The sequence below is a fragment of the Athalia rosae genome, chromosome 1, assembly GCF_917208135.1.
Source record: "Athalia rosae chromosome 1, iyAthRosa1.1, whole genome shotgun sequence".
Taxonomy (NCBI): Eukaryota; Metazoa; Arthropoda; class Insecta; order Hymenoptera; family Athaliidae; genus Athalia; species Athalia rosae.
In genome coordinates this window covers 15,997,467-16,017,374 of record NC_064026.1, presented here as the reverse complement: position 1 = coordinate 16,017,374, position 19,908 = coordinate 15,997,467, and the positions used below count along the sequence as shown (strand labels likewise).

Below are 19,908 nucleotides of genomic sequence, written 5' to 3'. Positions count from 1 at the left end.
TATGGTTTGTGAAACACGCGCGAGCGAAATTTCGATGTAATAATTAACAGGCGATCCACTTACTGTGCTGCGAAAAACGAGATAAAACAAACAAGCTCGGGTAGAGTTCGTCAATTTTCGTCCATACATATTTCCCGATGGAAGTCGATCGCGTGCGTTTTGATCAAGTCACTTTTATCCTGTGCAAAACTAGGTGAGATCCGGCGATACCTAGGAGGTAACTCGATCTATCGATTAACATCAATCCGTGCGAATTAGATTGGAAGAGTAAAAAATAAAAATAAATAAATAAATAAAATAGAGAGAGACGTCGATATTTTTTTACTCTGTACCGAGAATCTACAGCGGAACAGGGGTATTTGCAGATTGATATTTACGACGATGATTAATCGTGATTTCATCTAATCGCGGAATATGTATTTATATTTACATATATATGTACGTACACATTCGATATCGATATATGCCGGGTAAAACGAGGTAGCAATTACAATTGATCATTGTGTAAGCTAATTCGCGCTAATCACCTCACCGATTTCGATCCGATGTATACCGCAGCAAAATTCCGTTATTACGCGTTCAACGCGCACAGAAATCGGGATTACGTGATCTTTTTCAACGTCGTTTTTTTGTTTGTTTCTTTTTTTTTTTTTTTGGTCTTCAATGTCTGCTCGAACTGATTCTCGCAATCTCGAGGCGGACGAGATCGGATCAGCAATCGTCGTTAAGGCCTAAAATCGGCTGGTCAAAAGTAACGGGCGTTCGACGGACCCGCAGCGGTGGAAGATGGCGATGACGAGGACGGCGAGGGTGAGGGTAACGATTGCATTCGGTCGAACCATGGTCACCTGCGGTGTAGCGCCCGACCGTACGGTATAATCTATAAACGCTCGGAGAAGAGAGAGAATGGGGGTGAAACGTTCGGGGGGGGCGGGGGGGGGGAGGGGATGAAGGGCAGGAACTAGGCGATGGAACCGAGCGATTACACACCCCCGTGCTTACCATTCAATCAACCCCTAATTACATTTACCTGTAGCTGTTTCCCTCTGTGCTCCGCGTACATACCGTCACGGTTTGCAGCTGTGGTTGAACACGTGCAAAGCGTGCAAAGCGTATATATTATACCATTCGTACATCGTGCAGGGTCCACCTCTTTCTCCCCTACTTCCCTCGCCCGATCCTCTCCTTCCTCATTCTTCACCCTCCTCGGTCCTTGGGAGAGTCCTTCGAGTGCCAATCCAGCTCAATGTCGCATCCCCGTACCAGAACATCCTTGACAATGTTATCCCAGCGAATGGCTCCTGTGTATGCACTTGTGATCCTCTCCACATAACGCGTACACTCGGCTGGCATACCACACGGTCTCTGATTATCTAACCTCTCCTTCGATTCTGCTCCGGTGTACCTACGGCGTGTCCTACGTAAGCGAAACTACCGCACCTCCGAAATTTCCTGTAACACGATTCGCACGCTATGCGCAGTACGCACATGTTGTAGGAGGCTCTTGAAAATTAAAAAAAAAAAGAACAACAACAACAACCGTTCTTCACCGAAATACCGAATAATCGAAATCCATTCACCTCGAGCTTTCTGAAGATCTGTTTTTCGAGATTCCCATCACTTGTTGGGTCCTCGCAGGAACCCGCTGGTGTTCCGTTCTCCGAACCAAACGGCGGATTATAGACGTGGTTGACTTTGTAGGTGCATCAGATTCAATACGCGCTGTATGACGTAACTTGACTTGCCGGAGATTCTATACGGTAAAACGAGTCGGAGGTTTAGACTTCCATTACCTCTATATCTCTCGAATTCGTTGGTCTAATACCGGTAACTTCCAGAAGCGAATCCGACCATATCTGAGATATCTAGCGAAGTCCCTCCCCAACCTTGAACATCCCTTCTTACGTAAACCTCGGTCTAATCCCCTTTCCAGTTTGCATTAGACTAGGATTACAACGTGGAACGGGTATCAGCTATATCAGAGGCATATACGCGTCGTACACGTGACGTATTTTTCCTTACCGAGGTTACTTCGGTATCCGCATGTTTCGAGCGCACCTATTTTTTTTTTCCTTTATTTATTATTATTCGTGTTTTTTTTATATGTATCTTTCCGTCACTCGCGATCGACGTTTACACGATTTACATCGTATTAGGTTATCCGTCATGCAGAAACCGTCTGTAACGTTGATTCGGGTAGCTAACGTACGGTGCTTACTTCGTTTCTTGACATAGGCATGTGTGTGTGTGCGTGCGTGCGTGCGTGTGCACGGTGGAAACAAATAGAAGCGAACGACATTCAGATATTATATTGGCGGAGCTCATATTCCGTTCCGGAATACCCTGGCCACTCGTCATTTGCATTTCGGCGTACGGTATAGCCGGGTAATGGTCATTATAGTAATCGCGCGGTGGTCCCAACGCGCTTCCCGTCATGCCAAGCCTGATTCCACATCAAGTTTTATTGCCTACCGTGTACGTACACATATGCATATGTATACAATATACACGTACAGTATATACATACTGGCTATCGACCTATTATTGGGTCAAGTTACACGTGACCAACATTTTCTGTTTTTAGCTTTTAGTGTTCTATTTTATTCTATATTTTTTTTTTTTTGATTGGACGATTATTTTTTTTTCATTCCATCTTTTTTTTTTTGTTTTTCTTCTTTGTCTGGTTTTTCGTTTTTCGTGAAGCAAAGCCGAGCACAGTTGCACGCTACGTAGCCATTAAGGATAAAGTTTTCTAAACTTTGTCAATTCACCGTACAGTATACTTACCCACCCTTCACTAATAGCTAATCCTTTTCGATAGTTTTAGTCGCATGTACGCGACGACGAATATCGCGATATCGCCCGGTCAAAACCGGTGAAAACCGGTCGACGCAATCGACTTTGGAAAACGTTGATTTATTTCAACATTAATTCGCGTTAATCACGTTCGGTAATTTTTACGTTGTACGAGTCGATCGGTGCCGTTCGCGTTCGTTTGAAATTAGGTACGTTTCGATGAATAAAATTGCCGGGTCATTTGGTTCGCGTGAGTGCGTACACAGCTTGGGCAAATTTTTGGCGAATTTATCGGTCTGTTATCTGCATTTTTTTCAATCAACGTCAAAAAAAATTCATCCCTTTTGATTTCTAGCGATATCGTACGCCGTGGGAACGCGACTGCTTTCTACCAATCGTTGATGATGGAAAAAAAAAATTAATAAATGAATAAATAAAATAAACAAATCAACAAATAGGAATATGAGAAAAAAAGCGGGAGAGAGACGAATGCCTTGTTTAATTGGACACCAGACGCAATCGTACGTACGTACGTACGTATCAGTATGTGTGAATTTATATATTTTTACAGATATTTCAGCGTACATTTACTTTTCAGGATGACTTCCGAAGAATTGGTAGAAAGAAGAAAAACTCCTTTTACTTTAATCTACTTGTTTTGCCTTCCTCAGCACGATGAAAACTTTCAATATCTGTTTAATTGCTAATGACTATAACTTATCGTGTCTCTAACTTTACCCTGTGAAAAAGTTACACCAAATCTGTTTCTCCGATCAAATCCTTGTGTGTAGATTTATCGATTCGAATAATTATATGTACCTTTTTTTTTTTATTTCGTTATACTATTGCATCACGTCTATATTATTTTTAAATATATCGATGAATCATATAATTGGAAATAAAATGATTAATCGAACGATTAAATTTTACTCTTCGTTATCTATTTTTTTTTTCTTTTTGTTTGTTTATTTTTCAATGGTATCGTCATCGAACTACATATTTTGTTTTTTTTGTACACGTACATATATACCTTTACCTAATAGACTATACGTTACCTGTATCACAATTTTTCTAACTTTTCTATTTTCTGTTTACTTTACAGAGATACTCTGCACAGTGGGCATAAGGTACGAACTACTCTTACACTTTCTATTTTAATTTATTTTATTTTTTCAAAATTTTTATTCTTCTCTTCTTACGATACGATCCATCCATGCCTATCTATACAATCTTCATCTATTCTTCCGTTTCCAACTATATCGTGTTACCTACTCGACAAAATTTAACAAGCAATGCTGTTCTACGAACCGCGTTAATTCCACCCCATCTACGCTTATATAATTCGTTCCATTGTTGAACAATTGTAAGCACTGGCACATGAATATAAATGGAGGTAATACAGGAACAAAGTTTTTGCATCATAAATCAGAGAAACGAAACTATAAAGTATTCATCATCATATTGTTGGATAACGTGTACGAATTGTCAAAGATAATCTTCCTTTGAAATACATTGTAAAGAGAAAAAAAAATTACTTGGATTTTTTTTTGCGCCGAAATTTTTACTCGAAATTAATTTTTAAAGTATTATCTGTATCTACCCTGTAAAAACGTGAAAAATATTGTCCGGCAGTGTACCGTGTCTACTGACATTTTTGTTCGACTATTCTTCTTTTCGGTACCCACCTGAAATTTTGTCCTATACGTCAAAGAAGAAATTCTCCGGAAACTTCAGCTCTCGATATTAATTCCATGTACTTTCCAAATTGGTGGAAGGATTTTTCATTCAAACTAAACGTGAATTAAAAGTTTCTTTGTTTCAAACATCTATAACTCATGCGACATTTTATGATACCATATTGGGTTTGGTCGGAATTATCGCAGATTTGAAGGATTTTCAAAAATATCTGAGACGTAGAGTAGATTTGCACCCGAAATTTTCGTTTTATTGCTGTTATGTCCGAAATGGTCAATTTTACCGAAAATAAGTCAAGCGAAGTTTGGTTGGAAAATTAATTTTTCAAAATTAATAAATTTCTCGATAAATTTCCATCAAAACCAATATGATATCATAAAATGTTGCATGAGTTATAGAATTTTTAAACAAAAAATTTTTTTAACATACGTGTAGTTCGAATGTAAAATCTTCTCACCCTCTGAGGGCTGAAATCTTCAGGGAATTTCCGGTGGGGACTGAAAAAAAAAAAGAAAAAACGGTCGACAAAAAAAATCACCCCAGTCTATGCAAACGCAGAAGGTAACACAACCGTCGTATAGCACATGTAGTGTGTAATTATCTATGTATACACATGTATAACTACGGAGGAAATTTCGTTCCCTAGAATCACTATTCCTAGTCTATTACCGAGTTGAATAATTCATGTACGGCGGCGCCCGTCACCCACATCTTTATCCCATCGCGATCGGCTCGTTTGGAAATACCTACCTATTTGCCTGGAACGTCACAGTAGTTCCTTGGCCCGTTGAACGGATTATAAAATCACCCAGATATCGATCCTGTCGAGTACGTGATTCGCAAGTCATACCGTGTATTATACCTCGACGATTTCACCCTTCAGACAGAAGTGCTTTTCAATAACTTATCAAGTTGTACATCAGAAATTCAGCTGATATTCACCCCCCCGTAAATAGCGCATGGATGGATCGTCATTATATTTATCTATTTTATCTTCGAATTTATCCGGCCTGTCTACATACCTCCACACGAGCACCTCGACATCGTAACTGTCACATGTCGAACACATCTGAACAACATATGCCGCATGATAATGTCTCTTCGCTCTATGTATACCTCCGAACGCCGATTATTTGTAAGTCTTCATTTTATCCTCAGACATACCGCGATTCTCGAAGTGTAAGTATATATACGAAGCAATTATCTACCACATAAGCACGAAGATTTTCATTCTGACGCACCCTGTTTTTATTGTTTTTATTTTTATTCTTTATCTGTAATTTTGAGACTAGGTAGATACAAGTACAGGTTGAGAGAAACGACTGTACGAGGGGTCGAAAGAAAGAAGGAAATAAAAGAGACGTAGGTGTTAGAGGTTCGGGACGGAGAAAAAAAAAAAAAAAAAAAATTAAGGAAAACAAAAAAGAAAAGATGTAACGGGGTGGATGGTCCGATATACCTATATATATATGTATACAGGGTGGCACTCCGTTCTGGCTTCTCAAATTAAATTAGATATGGATTTATGCAGGTATTCGCGGAGGTCACGTTTGATCGTATTTAATCATATTCGATTGTACTCGCAGAGATCGTATACGATCGTAGACTCCGAACGCCGTCACTTTCGCTTCTGTATATATTTTTTTTTTTTTCGTCTTCGGTTTTTCCACCCCTTTCCCGCCCCTCGAAGCGAGATATCGCGCGGGGGCAGCGAAGAATCAAACCGAACCGAACGGAACGGAACGGAACGAAAGTCCGCGGAGTGACGCCACTCAACGCCATTACAATATCATACATAAAGATGGAAACCCCGGCGTCTCACTACAACCGAAGACTTTGCTCGTTTCTCTCTCTCTCTCTCTCCTCTCTCTCTCTCTCTCTCTCTCTCTCTCTCTCTCTCTCCCTCTCTTCATCCCTTTTTCTCGCCCTTTTACTATCTCAGCTATAACACCGACGACGACTCTCTAAAGAACCCACTTCGCGTCTCGTACATTATTTAAACGCAATCTGGAAGCTGCCCTCACACTTACCTTATGGACTATGGCGTACCTGTACCGCCGCAACTATATACCGAAAAACCAAAAAAACAACAAAAAACCATCGTTATAGTTTTACACCCGAACAGCTCTCTTTTGGTTTTTCTCAAAATTTATATTCAGACGTACGCATAACTCTACGCGATCGAAGCGAGGATTCTCTTGTAACCATATACGATGATAATTCCAGGCTGGAAATGAGATTTTTCCGCTTCGCCGGTTGGAAAAAAAAAAATAAATAAATAAATAAACGAACGAAAAAACAAATTCGATGGGAGAGAGAGAGAGAGAGAGAAAGACGAAAGACGAAAAAAAAAAGAAAAAAAATTTATTCGAGGTAAAATTTTCGCTTTTCATTTCGAGACGAGGAAAAGCCTTATACCTTTTTATTTATGATAATACAAGGGTGGTGGGGGGTGGTGGTGGTCGTAGCGACGAGGAAGGGAACGGAAAGGAGCGCCCGCTTCCGACTCCCGCATTAAAAGGGTTAACGCGTCTGCCGGGAACAGCGGGCAGAATCAGCGGCAGCGGCGCTCGCGTCGTTCATGCAAAAAGGTGTCAGGTCTTCTGAAAATTTTCCTAAAGCCCAAAGGGAATTGTTTACGAGGGGAAACCGTTTGTTTCCCTATTCCTTGTATAAGCCTTCGCGTTACGTAAGTCGGATCATCTAGTCGACTTTCGTAACATATTTTCTTCAACGTGTTTAAAAATCACGCCCCTCTTCGCCACCCTCTATCTCACTCTCTGTCTCCCTCCCCCCCCCCCCCCCCCTCCCCAAAAAACGACCCGTGGAATTTACATCCCACGCTTCGTTATGCCCTCCAACGCAGTACCCGGTCGGAGGGGCTTCAGCTTTGAACCAATTTGTTTCTATGATGCATTATAGAAGTGAATTAATTTTTCAACGGTTCATGGGGAACGAATATACATTCAAACAGAATAAACCCGCGTTAGCCGCCTTTTCGCGCGTTACCTCTCGCTCATAAATATATACATACGCGCCGACGATTTATAATGCAGGTATACATTCGGTCCAATTTCTTTGAATTTCTCCGATAGCTAGAATTGTAATTTCGTTGTTTAAACTTACGATGAATTTACATCCTTTGTCGTGATATCGCGGTGGTGAAAATGCCGCTCGAACGTCCTCGATATCTGATAATGCGATTTTTTTCGAATTGTATAGGGAAAAAAAAAATTTACTCCAGCCGCGTTCGAAAGCACGATGAAACTTTCTCCGGGACTTAATCACGACCTGTCATCTATTTTTTTTTTTTTTTGCCATGTTCCGTGTCGACCCACCTTCTCAATTATCTACAGGTACCTCGAAAGTAACCCCAAAATTTTGCCCACCGTAGAAACCGGTCGGACGAGATACAATTATTTTCTCTCCCCATTTTCGTAGTGGTCGCAACTTTTGTAAAAATGCACTCACAATTCTACTTGGCATTCGTCAGCGTCTTTAGATGAAAAAAGAATCGTGGTACAGAATTGGGGTACAGATCAGCGTTGGCGCGGTTTATTTTCTACGTGATAAAATGTATGGGAAGTTGGGAAAATTGATGAAGTTAGAGTTGCTTTTATCAGCATGAAATAATACGTAGATATACACGCGGTATGGATATAAACCGTGAGACGTGGAGAGAGAGAGAGAGAGAGGGAGAGAGAGAGAGATGGATCTCCGAGGCCGGATACGTCGTGCCGCGAGAATATACATCGCCTCCGGCTACCTGTTCAAATTTGAATGTTAAATCTGAGTGGATATTCTATGGTTATCCGCAGCTTTTGGTATTCCACGGTAAACCCGAGATGATGGGGGTGGCGGGGGTAGGGAAAAGCGTCGAGAAAACGAGCGAGAGAGACAGAGAAGAATGTTCGCAAACGGTGCCGCGAAGGGTGGGCGGCGAGGTTCTCTACCTTCGCCTATCCGTCCATCCATCAAACCAGGCGTCGATACAACCTCTAAATAAAGCAGGCGAAGAACTCGGGTGGATGAGAAACGGGAAATTCAAAACGAGCCCCCCCCCCCCGTACGATACGCGATCTCGTAACGTGGATTTTTGCCAACTCGCGAAATCCCATTGACTTCTTCTTTAATTGTTTTTGTTTCTTCTTCTTCTGTTTTTTCCATCGTCACATATACTCGCTCGCGCTTCGTAGTCACCCGGTATTATACGCTACGATGAATCGAAACGTCATATCACCGACGAGTTACCTCGTACACCATATGCATCGCTCGCACGTATCCATTAGCTAGAAATCCGTCTATAAATTGTTCTATACGGTACAACCGGTTTGTAAGGCTTTTTGATCATTGCCGCTACCTATCCAAAATCCACCCGATAAAAGGCTTTGCTACCATGGAGGGTGACGACTGACTACTATCCGTATAACGCGACGATGATCCCTTCCGTGCGTGTAAAATGACTCATCGAACGATTTGCACAAACGTACGTTGGATAACAGCCGATTGGGAACCGATCCATTCGCGAAGCTTGTCCGATCCGATCGATCGGATTCAACCGATTTTTAATTCGTCGGTCGGCAACCGCATCGGTTTTCTCATATTGCCGCTAGAGCAGGGAGTTGGGTTTATAATTTCACCGGGTCGGCCGGAAAGTCGACTCCGTCGCAGCGAGTGGCCTGGTTAAAAATTTATCGAGAAAACAAAAAGATAAAAGAAGAGGTGAAAAAAAAAAGGCACCTCGAGTGCCGCCCGCCCGCCCGGAGTGTCGGGTGATATCGCGATATCATCCACCTGAGAGTAGCGCGGGTTGTTATTTACTGCATTTATTTCGCATGTATGAGGGTATAAGCTAAAGCGTTCAGGCTCAGTAACGGCTGGACATTAAAACGTATCGAATAAATTCATGAAAGATTCAAATACCGCGAGGCGAGTTTTCGATCTTGGAGTATAGATCCCGAGGGAGGGCTATCTTCTCTAGCGGGGGGACGCGACCCGGAAGGCCAACCTCTATGCAAATCGTTCTGCTCCCGGTTCCCGGTCCCGCAGCTTCTCTATGCATCGGATATGCCCTACTACTACTACTACTACTACGGAAAATGATTAAAGCGGTAAATTGTTATTGAATACTTATTGTTGAATTAAGTGGCGGGGGGGCCTATGCCCCGCAGGTCGCGATCCGAAGAGTCCGCAGCAGCAGAAGTAGATTTTATATTTATGAAAGAGAAAGAGATCGGACGAAAAACGGGATCGAGGAAGAGGCACTCTGACAATATTCGTCATTTCGCCGACTACCCTGTAACATCGCAAATTGGACAGGTAGTAGAAAGGTATACGGGGGGTATGGGGTATACCCGTACTACACCGACTCTCCGCGAACTCTCGGTAACTCCTCATCCCTTTGTGAAGCGTATAATTTGGCGTCTAAATATTGCAAGAGAGCACAGACGGACGGAGTCAGGAGCGCCGTCCTCCTTCTTATCTCCCCGTGGGCTTAGCAGATGTTACACGATTACAACGCGATTCGTGATTCCCAACGTCTACATTATACGAAATATCGGTACCCTTCCTCCCTCTCTTTCCCTCTCTCTCCCCCCCCCTCTCTCTCTCTCTCTCTCTCTCTGTGTGTGTGTGTGTGTGTGTTTCATGAAGTGGGAGGAGCGGAGAATAGAAATTTGTTATACCGTCTGTTTGTCCCTCCGTTTATGTGAAATTTTAGCTACGTGTATTCGCAGTCGTATATATTCGTATCTCTTGCTCAGGTTATACCGTACACACAGCTCTTTGTATACAATTATAATATTTTGCATTATTAAAATCCCTCTTAAAGTCTTTTGTCGCATATTTGCCGTTCGTTACGAACGAGGATCGTATTCAGCTCCCGTCAAACAAACGCAGTTTTTAATATTTTCCACATCTCGTATGGTTTTTATCCCTCTCTATCGCTCTTTGACGTTCCATGAACGTTTTCTTCCGAATTTCCGTAAGTAATGAATGAATTATACATTTTTTGTCCGTTCGGCCAGAAATGCGACAGTTTTTTTTTAACACGCGCGAAAAGTCATGCCTCTGCCGACGTTAACGACAAAGAGGGGCGGGCGTGTCGCTGCGAAGTACACGCGTACTACGTACACTGCGCAAAAACCACCGTGAGCTCGACATAGGGGTAATTTCGCTTCGCCGGATCGCGACGCGTCGTTGTCTGCTAGGCGGGACGATACGCCTTTGCAAAAGTTTCAAAGTTTTGAGGAGCTCCGAGTTCCGGCTGGAGATTCTCCTCTTCCAGAAACGTCGTTTCAACGGTTTTGCTTGATGCGAAATACGCGAGACCGTGGGGTCTCCGTAAACACGCGTGAAACTGTCTCGTTGTTGTCGCTACTGCTTTTGCTTTAGCTGACGCCCCGAGTACGCCCTGAACGAACACCCGTCCTTCATCCCTTTGACACGTAGCGTTTCTGCGTATATTTCACGTTCGCAAAGTTTGTGATTTCCAGTTTACCAAGTTAGTTCCACCGCTGTATATCCAGCTTACGTAGTTTTACGTGAATGGTCCGTTTCCAACTTCCCTCGACTCTCTTAGGCTCTTCCGAATTTGAACTTCCGCGATCCGACGACGGTCAGGTGAACCGGACCCATCTTTCTCTCCGGAAATACCTCCGTTCGTTATGAATACGTAATTAATAGGTTCCGACGGACGAGCAAACGGGTACACGCTCTAAAGCAGTGGCCGGCACGTGTCACGTTCGACCCTAATAACCGGCTATATCCCGTAACCATCGCGCTCTTATCACTCTCCGATCTGATTAATTTCATGGCCTACCGCGGTCGTGAAATCACTTCACGCCGATGCTGAAACTCGAGGATTTCGATGAAAAATGAAAAATGAAAAATGAAAAATGAAAAAAAAAATGAAAAACACAAAAAACCGAGCGAAAGAAACGAGTGAATAAAAAGGGACGTATCTACACGCGTGTACTGCAGTATCTGTATTCCGAACGGAGACGTTTCAACGCAAAGTATACGCGGAGTGAACGTGTCTTCTCTTTCTACCGCGGCTGGTTCTCATCCCGTTGATGTCCCCTGCGCCCCTGGGATGATTAATATCAGCTCTAAGACCGTCTCTATTGTTACGGGAGCTCCGGGGTCTGTCCGTCACCTAATAGATATAAATGTAGGTAGACGGTGTACAGGGGTGTTGAGGGTTTAAGGTATGGAAGTTGGAGTGTGTAAGGCAGCAGCGGCGGCAGGGGATATTAAGGCGTTCTGCCCGCTTGGTTGCACTTTACGTTAAATAATTACCTTCGCAAACCGTGCTCTCGGGGCCCTCGTAGATCGCGTGACAGAATGACGGGTGAAATGGACCATCCGCCGCCGCCGCCGCACCGACGTACCCCTCGGTACTTACTCTGTGACCTTTTTTTTTTTCCTTTTTTTTATTTTACTAATTTTTTCGATGCGCCGAGTAAGCAAGTACCCCGTCCGACGGCGACGGTGAACAACGCGACGGAAACGAACGAGTTCCGTTTTCCCGATCGGTTGGCTCCTCCGCGTCGTCGCCGAGAAACTAGAGCTCCCCGTTCGCCGTTGAGGTTGAGGCAGGTAATGGTGCCCCAATGGTGTACCGTTGAACGGAAATTCAATCAGCTCAGATACCTGGCGTCGCGTAGCTTTTCAGTTAGACGAGTCGGGGGAAACTGAAAATCAGCATCGTACTTTTGTAAGCCGGAATGAAAGAACTTGGAGGTATTGGATGATCCTCCCTCAACAATCGGTAGAACCTGTACGTCGGGCTATCGAATTTCAATTTTATTTGAACAAACTTGAAAAAAAAAAAAAAACGAAAAAAAGCAAAAAAAAAAAAACAAAAAACAACAACCTAATTCAATTTCACCTCCATTCATCGCACCCTACCCCCGGCTACTACTTCCACTCGCCCTGACTTTCGCCCCATAATACGATCACGTTTCTCTTTACGCTTTACACGACGCGTATGCAGATTTCTATCGCGTATATATGTACATCCGACGCGTAACATAGGACGGCGAAGAGGGACACGCGTAACACACGCAGAGGATTTAACATACCTGTGTACGCGCGTACACACGAGAATCTACAAATGTGGTGAGAGCCGTAGGAGGGAGGACGTGAGGCTGGCAGAAGTGCGGAGAAATTTCGGGGGGGTGAGGTAAGTGCGGCCGGGGCCGGTGATGGCTCCGGCGTTGCCTGCATAATCCCACGGTTGGTCCAGATCAAAGCTCGGCGACGTTCTCTATGAATAAAGCCCTGTCCCACAACCTCCGTGGTTTCACCTCGTTGTCCAGACCGCGAACCCTTACATATAGGGAAACCCACCGGCGCTGCCCGCGCGGTATTCTCTTCGTCGCGTTTTACCACTCGGTACGAAAGTAGTAGGTAGGCGAAAGCCACCACCCCGGTCACCGGTCGCACCTTTCACCAAATTACCATTAGACGTGTAGATAGAGAGAGAGAGAGGGAGAGAGAGTGATACGGATCTTCGGTAATTCTTCGGTTCGGGGTTGTTCGCCTCTACGTAGCGTTTTGAGAATTTTCGCGGAATGCCGTGTAGGCCGTATCCCCCTGTGGATTCCAAATTCCAAGTAGGTAGTCCATGGTATCCCGCGCGGGAGTCGAATGAACCGTAAAAGGATATAGTTTTTCGGGCGAATTTTTACCACACGTATCGCGAAATCTGATCCTTCGCGGTGTAAATATAAGAAGCATATTTCGCTAGCTAGTCGCCGTACGTCGGGTGTATCGGGGAAAAGCCCGTTTTACCGCACAGACGCTTCTTTATACAATCGCGAAAAAGGTACGCGAGCGCGTCTATCCGCTTTGTAACGGTATCAACAACAACAACAACAACAACAACAACGCGAACAACGGACAACGTACCTCCGACGAAACGGGTCCATTCTCCCATTCTATGCTGCTCATCGGGCGAACTAATAGAGCCTGTTTATTCACAATGCAGGATCTTAATGTACAAGGTACAGTTATACCCGTGGTTTGTACCACGTACCCCCGGCACGGCCAAGACCCTCGTCTTTGGCATGACTGAAAGCAAAGCCTAATGGAACGGAAACCGTATACACCATGCGTCGAGGTCGCGCCGAAGGTCTTCGCCCGGTGCTTTCGGTATACGTATAATGCGCGTTACACGCGCTCCGTACCTTGGAAAGTACACTCGCGCGCAACGAACTTACCAAGTGGGTTGGCCCACATCTCGCGACTCCAAACGAGACGTATCTCCTTGTTTTTTTGTTTTTTTGTTTTTTTTTTCCCCTCTTTTCTTGTTTGCGTACGAAACAAGCGTGTCCTGCGTTACGCAATAGTTGAAGGGTTGTTGTTGTTGTTGTTGTTGTTTTTGTTATTTTTTTTTTGTTTTTTTTTTCATCCCTCTCTCGCGAGGCTTCCGTTGCGCCGACGGCACCCGACGGGAGAAGGGAGTCGAAATATCACCGATCGCACACCAGATCGAAAAGGGACGTCGGACGACAGATATGCTGCATATATTATACATATAGTCGCGTGCGTCGCGGAAACATACGTGGTAACGACCATTACTTTTGCCGTGCGACCGGTACGTTTGATCTCGAATAGATCTTGGTAGTCTGCCGCGTGATTACCTTGTAGCGTATAAACGTAATATTCCCTGGGATTCGGTCGTCGTATACGACAAAGGGAATGGACAAGCGCGGAGATGGACGTTGCATGCTAGCGTGCGGTGGTACGATGGACATTGGCGTTGTCCGCATCCGCACCAACTACTAACAGAATCTCACTTACTGAATTTCACCGGGGCTTTGCTACGGCATCAGTTCGATCGGAATTACGGAACCCGGTCGTAGGGGTACCCCTGGCCTGGCCAGTCGCCGCGGAAGCATCAAGGGCTGATATTCAACGGCGGGATTGTTGGCGACAGTTCGGTCGGTTGATTGTTGTCGATATTACTGCCATCTGGCCAAAGTTTGCCTTTGTAACCGGCGGAGGTCGGGAGGTTACCGGAGAGTGGCTTCCGCACGTTTCCTGATCCTCCCCAAAACCCCGCTATGTCTTTGCTCTATGAGCTATAAATGCATCGTGGACCGTACAATCCCTTCCTAGAGGATTCACTACAGTTGACCGCGCATTTTACGCCCGTCAATTATTACGTACGTAGTCGATGAATACCATACGTTGCACGAGCCTCTGCGATTAACGTCGCGTAGTTGCAGCTGCGAATCGAGGTCGAACAGAACGATTCCGGAATAAAGTACGAAGCGAAGAGAAAAGGAGATTCAAACTTCCGAGTTATGTTTTTCTCTTTTTTTTTCACCTCTCTCTCTCTCTCTCTCTCTCTCTCTCTCTCTCTCTCTCTCTCTCTCTACAATTCTATTTTCAATTTTCCGCCGCTCGAAAAACTGAACATTCGCGAGCCGTTCGCGAAATGAGGGGGAAAAAAGAAAAACAAGCGAAATCTTCAGACAAGCGCTAGATTGGTTTTTCAAAGTTTGAGAAACACTGTCCGTTCGGTTTTGTTACGTAATAATGGTCCCGGGATGAAGTACGTGCATTGTTAATGAATCAGGTAATTAGGTGGGGGAGTTCAGTTTAGTGAATACTGCCCCAGGGGGTAACAGCGTCGAGGGTCGGGGGCTGCGGAACGTACGTTCGAGCATTAGACGGAGGTTGGAACACGAGGTCGAGGGCGGCGCCGGGGGGGGGGGGGGGGGGGGGGGTTGAGGGAGGTTTAAACCTACGCCGGGCTCGCTACGCTTAGCGCGTTGAATATGCTCGGTCCAAAGCCGAAGCCAAAGCTACGGGATCATACGCTGCGGTTCCCGCACCGCTGTCTCTGAGCGCTACGTGCGGAGTGTAACGGGGCTTTATATATCGCGCCGCCGTTGCCGTCGCTACCGTTGCCGTTAACGCGAACGCGTTCTCCCGGTGCCCGCCGATCGGAGATGGCGGAGTATCGGCTGAATTTCGTTATTCGCCTAACCGTTTCTAACGACAGATACGAGGCGCGTCTAACTCGGCGATCGTCGAATATTTCCGTCCGTTTCGCCGCGTCGCGCCGCGTCACCGGTCGCTCACAGTGTCGCCCGGCGACGAGTTCGATCGTTTGGGCCTCGGTCGTTGCCTCAATTAGAGGAGATAGATGTTTGGTTCATTAACCGGTTAATTAACGATATGCGACGTGGTCCGTTACTCCGTTTGAATTGCACTTGTGCATCATACGGGTTATACGTATGGATATATATTTATACGTATACGTATACGTTCACCGCGTATCGGGTGTACACACCGAGCTTTCGCAGCGGCAACCGTGCGGCTCTCTCTCCATTCATGACCGGCTGCAGGTATTACAGGACGTGGGGTTCGCTTGTTCGCGGTGAACAGATTCGTTGCATAAGTACCGCGGGGGATGGAAGGGCCCGCGGGGGTCACCCTCGAAACCCCCTGGAGGATGGTGTTGTTGTTCGTTGTTGCAAACGCGCGAGGGAAATTTTTGGAAAACGTCAGTTCAAAGCAGTTGCGCACGATCGTCGGGATGTACTGTTACTTGGTACGCGTGTACAACGCATACCTGTTTCGCCAACAAAGGAATTAACGGCATGCTCCAATTTCCCTAATTATCATGTTAGCGTCATCGTCATACTCTTACGGATATACCGCTGACGTGTTTACGTGTACTACGTGGACCGATTTGAACGCCATTTCCGCGATCTACGTTACATACTCGAGTCGAAGAATCTCCGAAACAGAATAATCGGAATTCGTGTATAGCCTGCAGACGCGAACTAAACGCGTGTCATTGTTCGCTACCCCTCTTTTCCATTTTCTCCGCCCCCCGCCCTCTGTGCAGCTTTGTATTATTTTATTCATCGACTAGTTAGTACCCCTAGTTTTGAGGGAGGCCGTTATTGCGGCTGAAACCTTCGTTGGCTCGGGCGTAAATAACATCGCGGATATGTCTATATTTAATGCGTTCGGCGTCTCTGCGTATTCACCCTCTTTCCCTGTATGCACAGGGTTGGTGTGTCCACACGTTTCACCCACGTAAACATATATATACGCGTCGCGTCGTTACAGTTTGAATTTGTTCGCATTGCGGTCTAGAATAACGTAAAAATTGATTACGGAACACTGCGGTGTTGTTTGTAATTACATAATATATCAAATGAATCAGTTTCACATTTCGATCCGCGAACAAATACTTTTACAATGTGAATCGTTGGTCAGATTTCCGTTGTAACGGAACGAAGCAGATCAAACAATATCGCCTCTACCGCGGGTTATAACTGTTTTCTCGGTGGAAAAAAATTATCTAGCTTATCAACGGTTTTTTGTTTATCAATCCCAAAAATTGAAAGTGTCCGATCATTATTTAACTTGTTATTTTCGTCCCTCTCAGAATATGAAGGATTAAAGGTGATGAGATTTTGTTTTTTAATCCGCGTTATAAAATCCGTGTACGTACATTGTGTACTCAATGCCTTATGAACTAGTTTGCAAAAATTCGAGATTGCGGAAATGGTTTGTATTCGATAAAATTAAATTCTACGTTGAGAGCGCTGGGTGCAGAGTTGTGCAGCGGATATTCGCGCGCTTTTCACCCGCGGCTCTACCCGCTACGTATATTTATATATGTACATATATATTTATGTACAACACACACACACACATTATATTAAATTATGTATTCGTTTAATTAGAGACGCAATCACGTGCAATCACGGCCTCCGCTGCACCAGCGCGGAGCTACCGTACCACGGTGAATGCACTTTGTTCTCATTTATATACATATTATAATTGTTATTGTTGTACAAAATATTATTGTTATTTTTCAAAGTATAACAGCGCTCCGGTATTTCCGGCCAACAATATCACGTCAAATATCGCGATCTGTGAAATATGTGACGATTTAAAAATTCAATATAATCGATATTTTCGCAAACTAGCCCGGCTAATTATTGGTTTCTCCTTTGAAAATTTTTTTCCTCTACCGGTAAACCTGCACATTCCGTCTTACAAACGTTCGTTCTATCGGCAGTTGTTCATCGAGTTTCTATCGATGATTAAATTTCGTTTCGGCACGTTTTCAGCCGTGAAATAATTTTTCGTCGATATCCGTAAAATAATGCAGCGTGTTTGATTTTTCCGTCCACGACGAAACCCACACCGATCGTTCTACCTTACAGCGTTGTATCGGGGCTACCGTCCCAGCAAAAAACAAAAAGTAATAAAATAAAGAAAATACCAGCGGAGAAATTTTCACTCGACCTGGTTGAGATCCACGCAGACGAACGCCGCTAGGCGTCCGTGACACGATGTACGATAGGATGCGACGTCACGAGAAGAAAAATACGCAAAGCTGCAGCATTATAATATTCTTCAGCTCGACGATCTGCACCAACCTGTACTGCAACATACCGTTGTCGTTGTTGTTGTTGTCGTTAGTCAACCGTCCCTTTTGTTGGCGCGCGTAAAAAAAAAAAAAAAAAAAAAACAACAACAACAAAAAAACATCATATCCCCTGTAACGTAGGTACGCCGTGACGATGAACGATATACGACGAGATGTACTCAGATACGATACAGTGGGGAGGTGTATGCGGACGGTTTTCAGATAAACGCATACAAATGAAACTGAAATTTTGTGTTTCAAGTTATCAATACGTACATCGCAATATTACGAAACTACCCTCTCCCCTTTTTTGGCGCTCTCGTTTCATTTTCATCCCTCTCGCAGTTTGTTTTTATCGACTTTATGAACAATTATACGTCGTACAGGCATTCGGTGGTTTCCTTGCGGAGCTTCGGCGTTCTCGATGTTTTGTAGCTCGCGTCAAAACTCCGTTGGAGGGAACGGAGAGGATTATTAGTATTAGAGTTCGACTGGTCTTTATACCCTTGTGCGCTGTCTACTAGGGCACACTGTTTGTATAATAACGTAGTTCGTACCGCTGTATACGCGGTTCTGCGGTTTTCAGTCAGCTCTGACTGACCGCTTAGCTCGTAGTTAAGCTCGTCGATTTTCACCGCGCAAAAACTTGCTCTTTGGTATTCCAGCAGAGCTTACAAACGACAGACGAGAAGTTTTTTTTTTCTCCTTCATTTAACTTACGTCTATTTCTCACAATCGGTATCGCACCGACTGTCCTTGATTATTCTCCGAATACCTTCGGAAGTTTTTTTTTTTTTTTTTTTTTTTTTTTTTTTTCCCCTCATTCCAAGTACTCACGCGATTCACCCCCAAGTGAACTGGAAGAGAAATGTCGTCGGGAACTGGACACCGTCGGAATATTCTCAGCTAATCTGGTTGATTGGTTCATTTTATCGAATGTGAATCGGTCGCGATCCGCAAATATGGGTGGGAGTACCGGTGTTTCTTTTTTCTATGAATTTGATCGATTCGTGATAGTCGCGTCGTCGTACGATAAACGTGGCGAACGTGTTGCATCGGGGGATAACGGTCGGTCGTACATGTGTATAAGATTCCGAGTTTCGCATAGCGACCGTGACGAACAATGAGAGCTGGCAAACTGCACGCCGTGTAATAACTCAGAGCGATACAAGTTTCTCCATTATTCTAATAATTAGCGGTGCCCATATTTCTTCGTGGCAAAAGCACCTTGCTTTTCTACAACGCCGCGCGCCCCCGTTGCCAACGTAGGTTGCCACAGACTCTCATCACAAAGAACGTCGCGTTTACCTCTAGCGGCTCCGTGTACTGTACGGTTACAGAACTTCTCCCACTCGCCTATTTTATACCCTTCAACCTTCGCGCTGCCCAACTAAACGGGCCTTCCTAGGTGTTATTTCATCTCATTTCCTACCATTTCTTACCTCCTCGTTTTCATTCATTCATTTTGCTTTTTTTTTTTTCGTTTCCATTGCGCTTCTCATCTTTTTTGCGGAAAAAATTCAAAGAAAAACGGTATATACCGGGGCGGTAATTTGTTGCGCCGGTAACGTAGGTAGGTGTTATGGAATGCGGGGAAACGAGCGAGTGTTACGCTCATAAGTTGCAACGTGGATTTGGGAGTCGGAATGTAGTCCTGGGCTCACTTGTGCCTCGGCCCCTACATGTCTTCCTAGGCAGAACGTCATCTCGGGAGGTTACCAAGTTTTACCCGGTGACGGGATCAGTTCCGGAACGGTAGATGTTATTTTGGTCTGGCTCCTGGCCAGTAAGTTACGGGACGGGAGGTGACACTACTCAGTTCATGCCACCCTATACGCCGCCTTCCGTAGCATCCATTCGTCGATAGCAGAGCGTCTTACGCACCTATCGTCTAGCGGGAGATCGTAGACGGGTCGTCTTGCGGTCCTATACGCCGGTAGCGATTCGGTAGATCGGGAGGCGGGAGAAATTGGCGATGCTGTCTTCAGCTGGTGGTCCGGTCCACC

At 44.8% G+C, this 19,908-nt stretch overlaps 1 protein-coding gene across 4 annotated transcripts in view; it reads left to right on the top strand.

The window, feature by feature from the left end:
• Nucleotides 1-19,908, top strand: part of LOC105690566 (polypyrimidine tract-binding protein 1) — a 296,563-nt gene that overhangs the window by 22,294 nt on the left and 254,361 nt on the right. For all 4 annotated transcript variants that reach the window (XM_048656159.1, XM_048656165.1, XM_048656170.1 and 1 more), the window contains exon 2: nt 3,899-3,923. In XM_048656159.1, the coding sequence (XP_048512116.1) occupies nt 3,899-3,923 (25 nt within the window). The remainder of the gene's footprint in view (nt 1-3,898; nt 3,924-19,908) is intronic.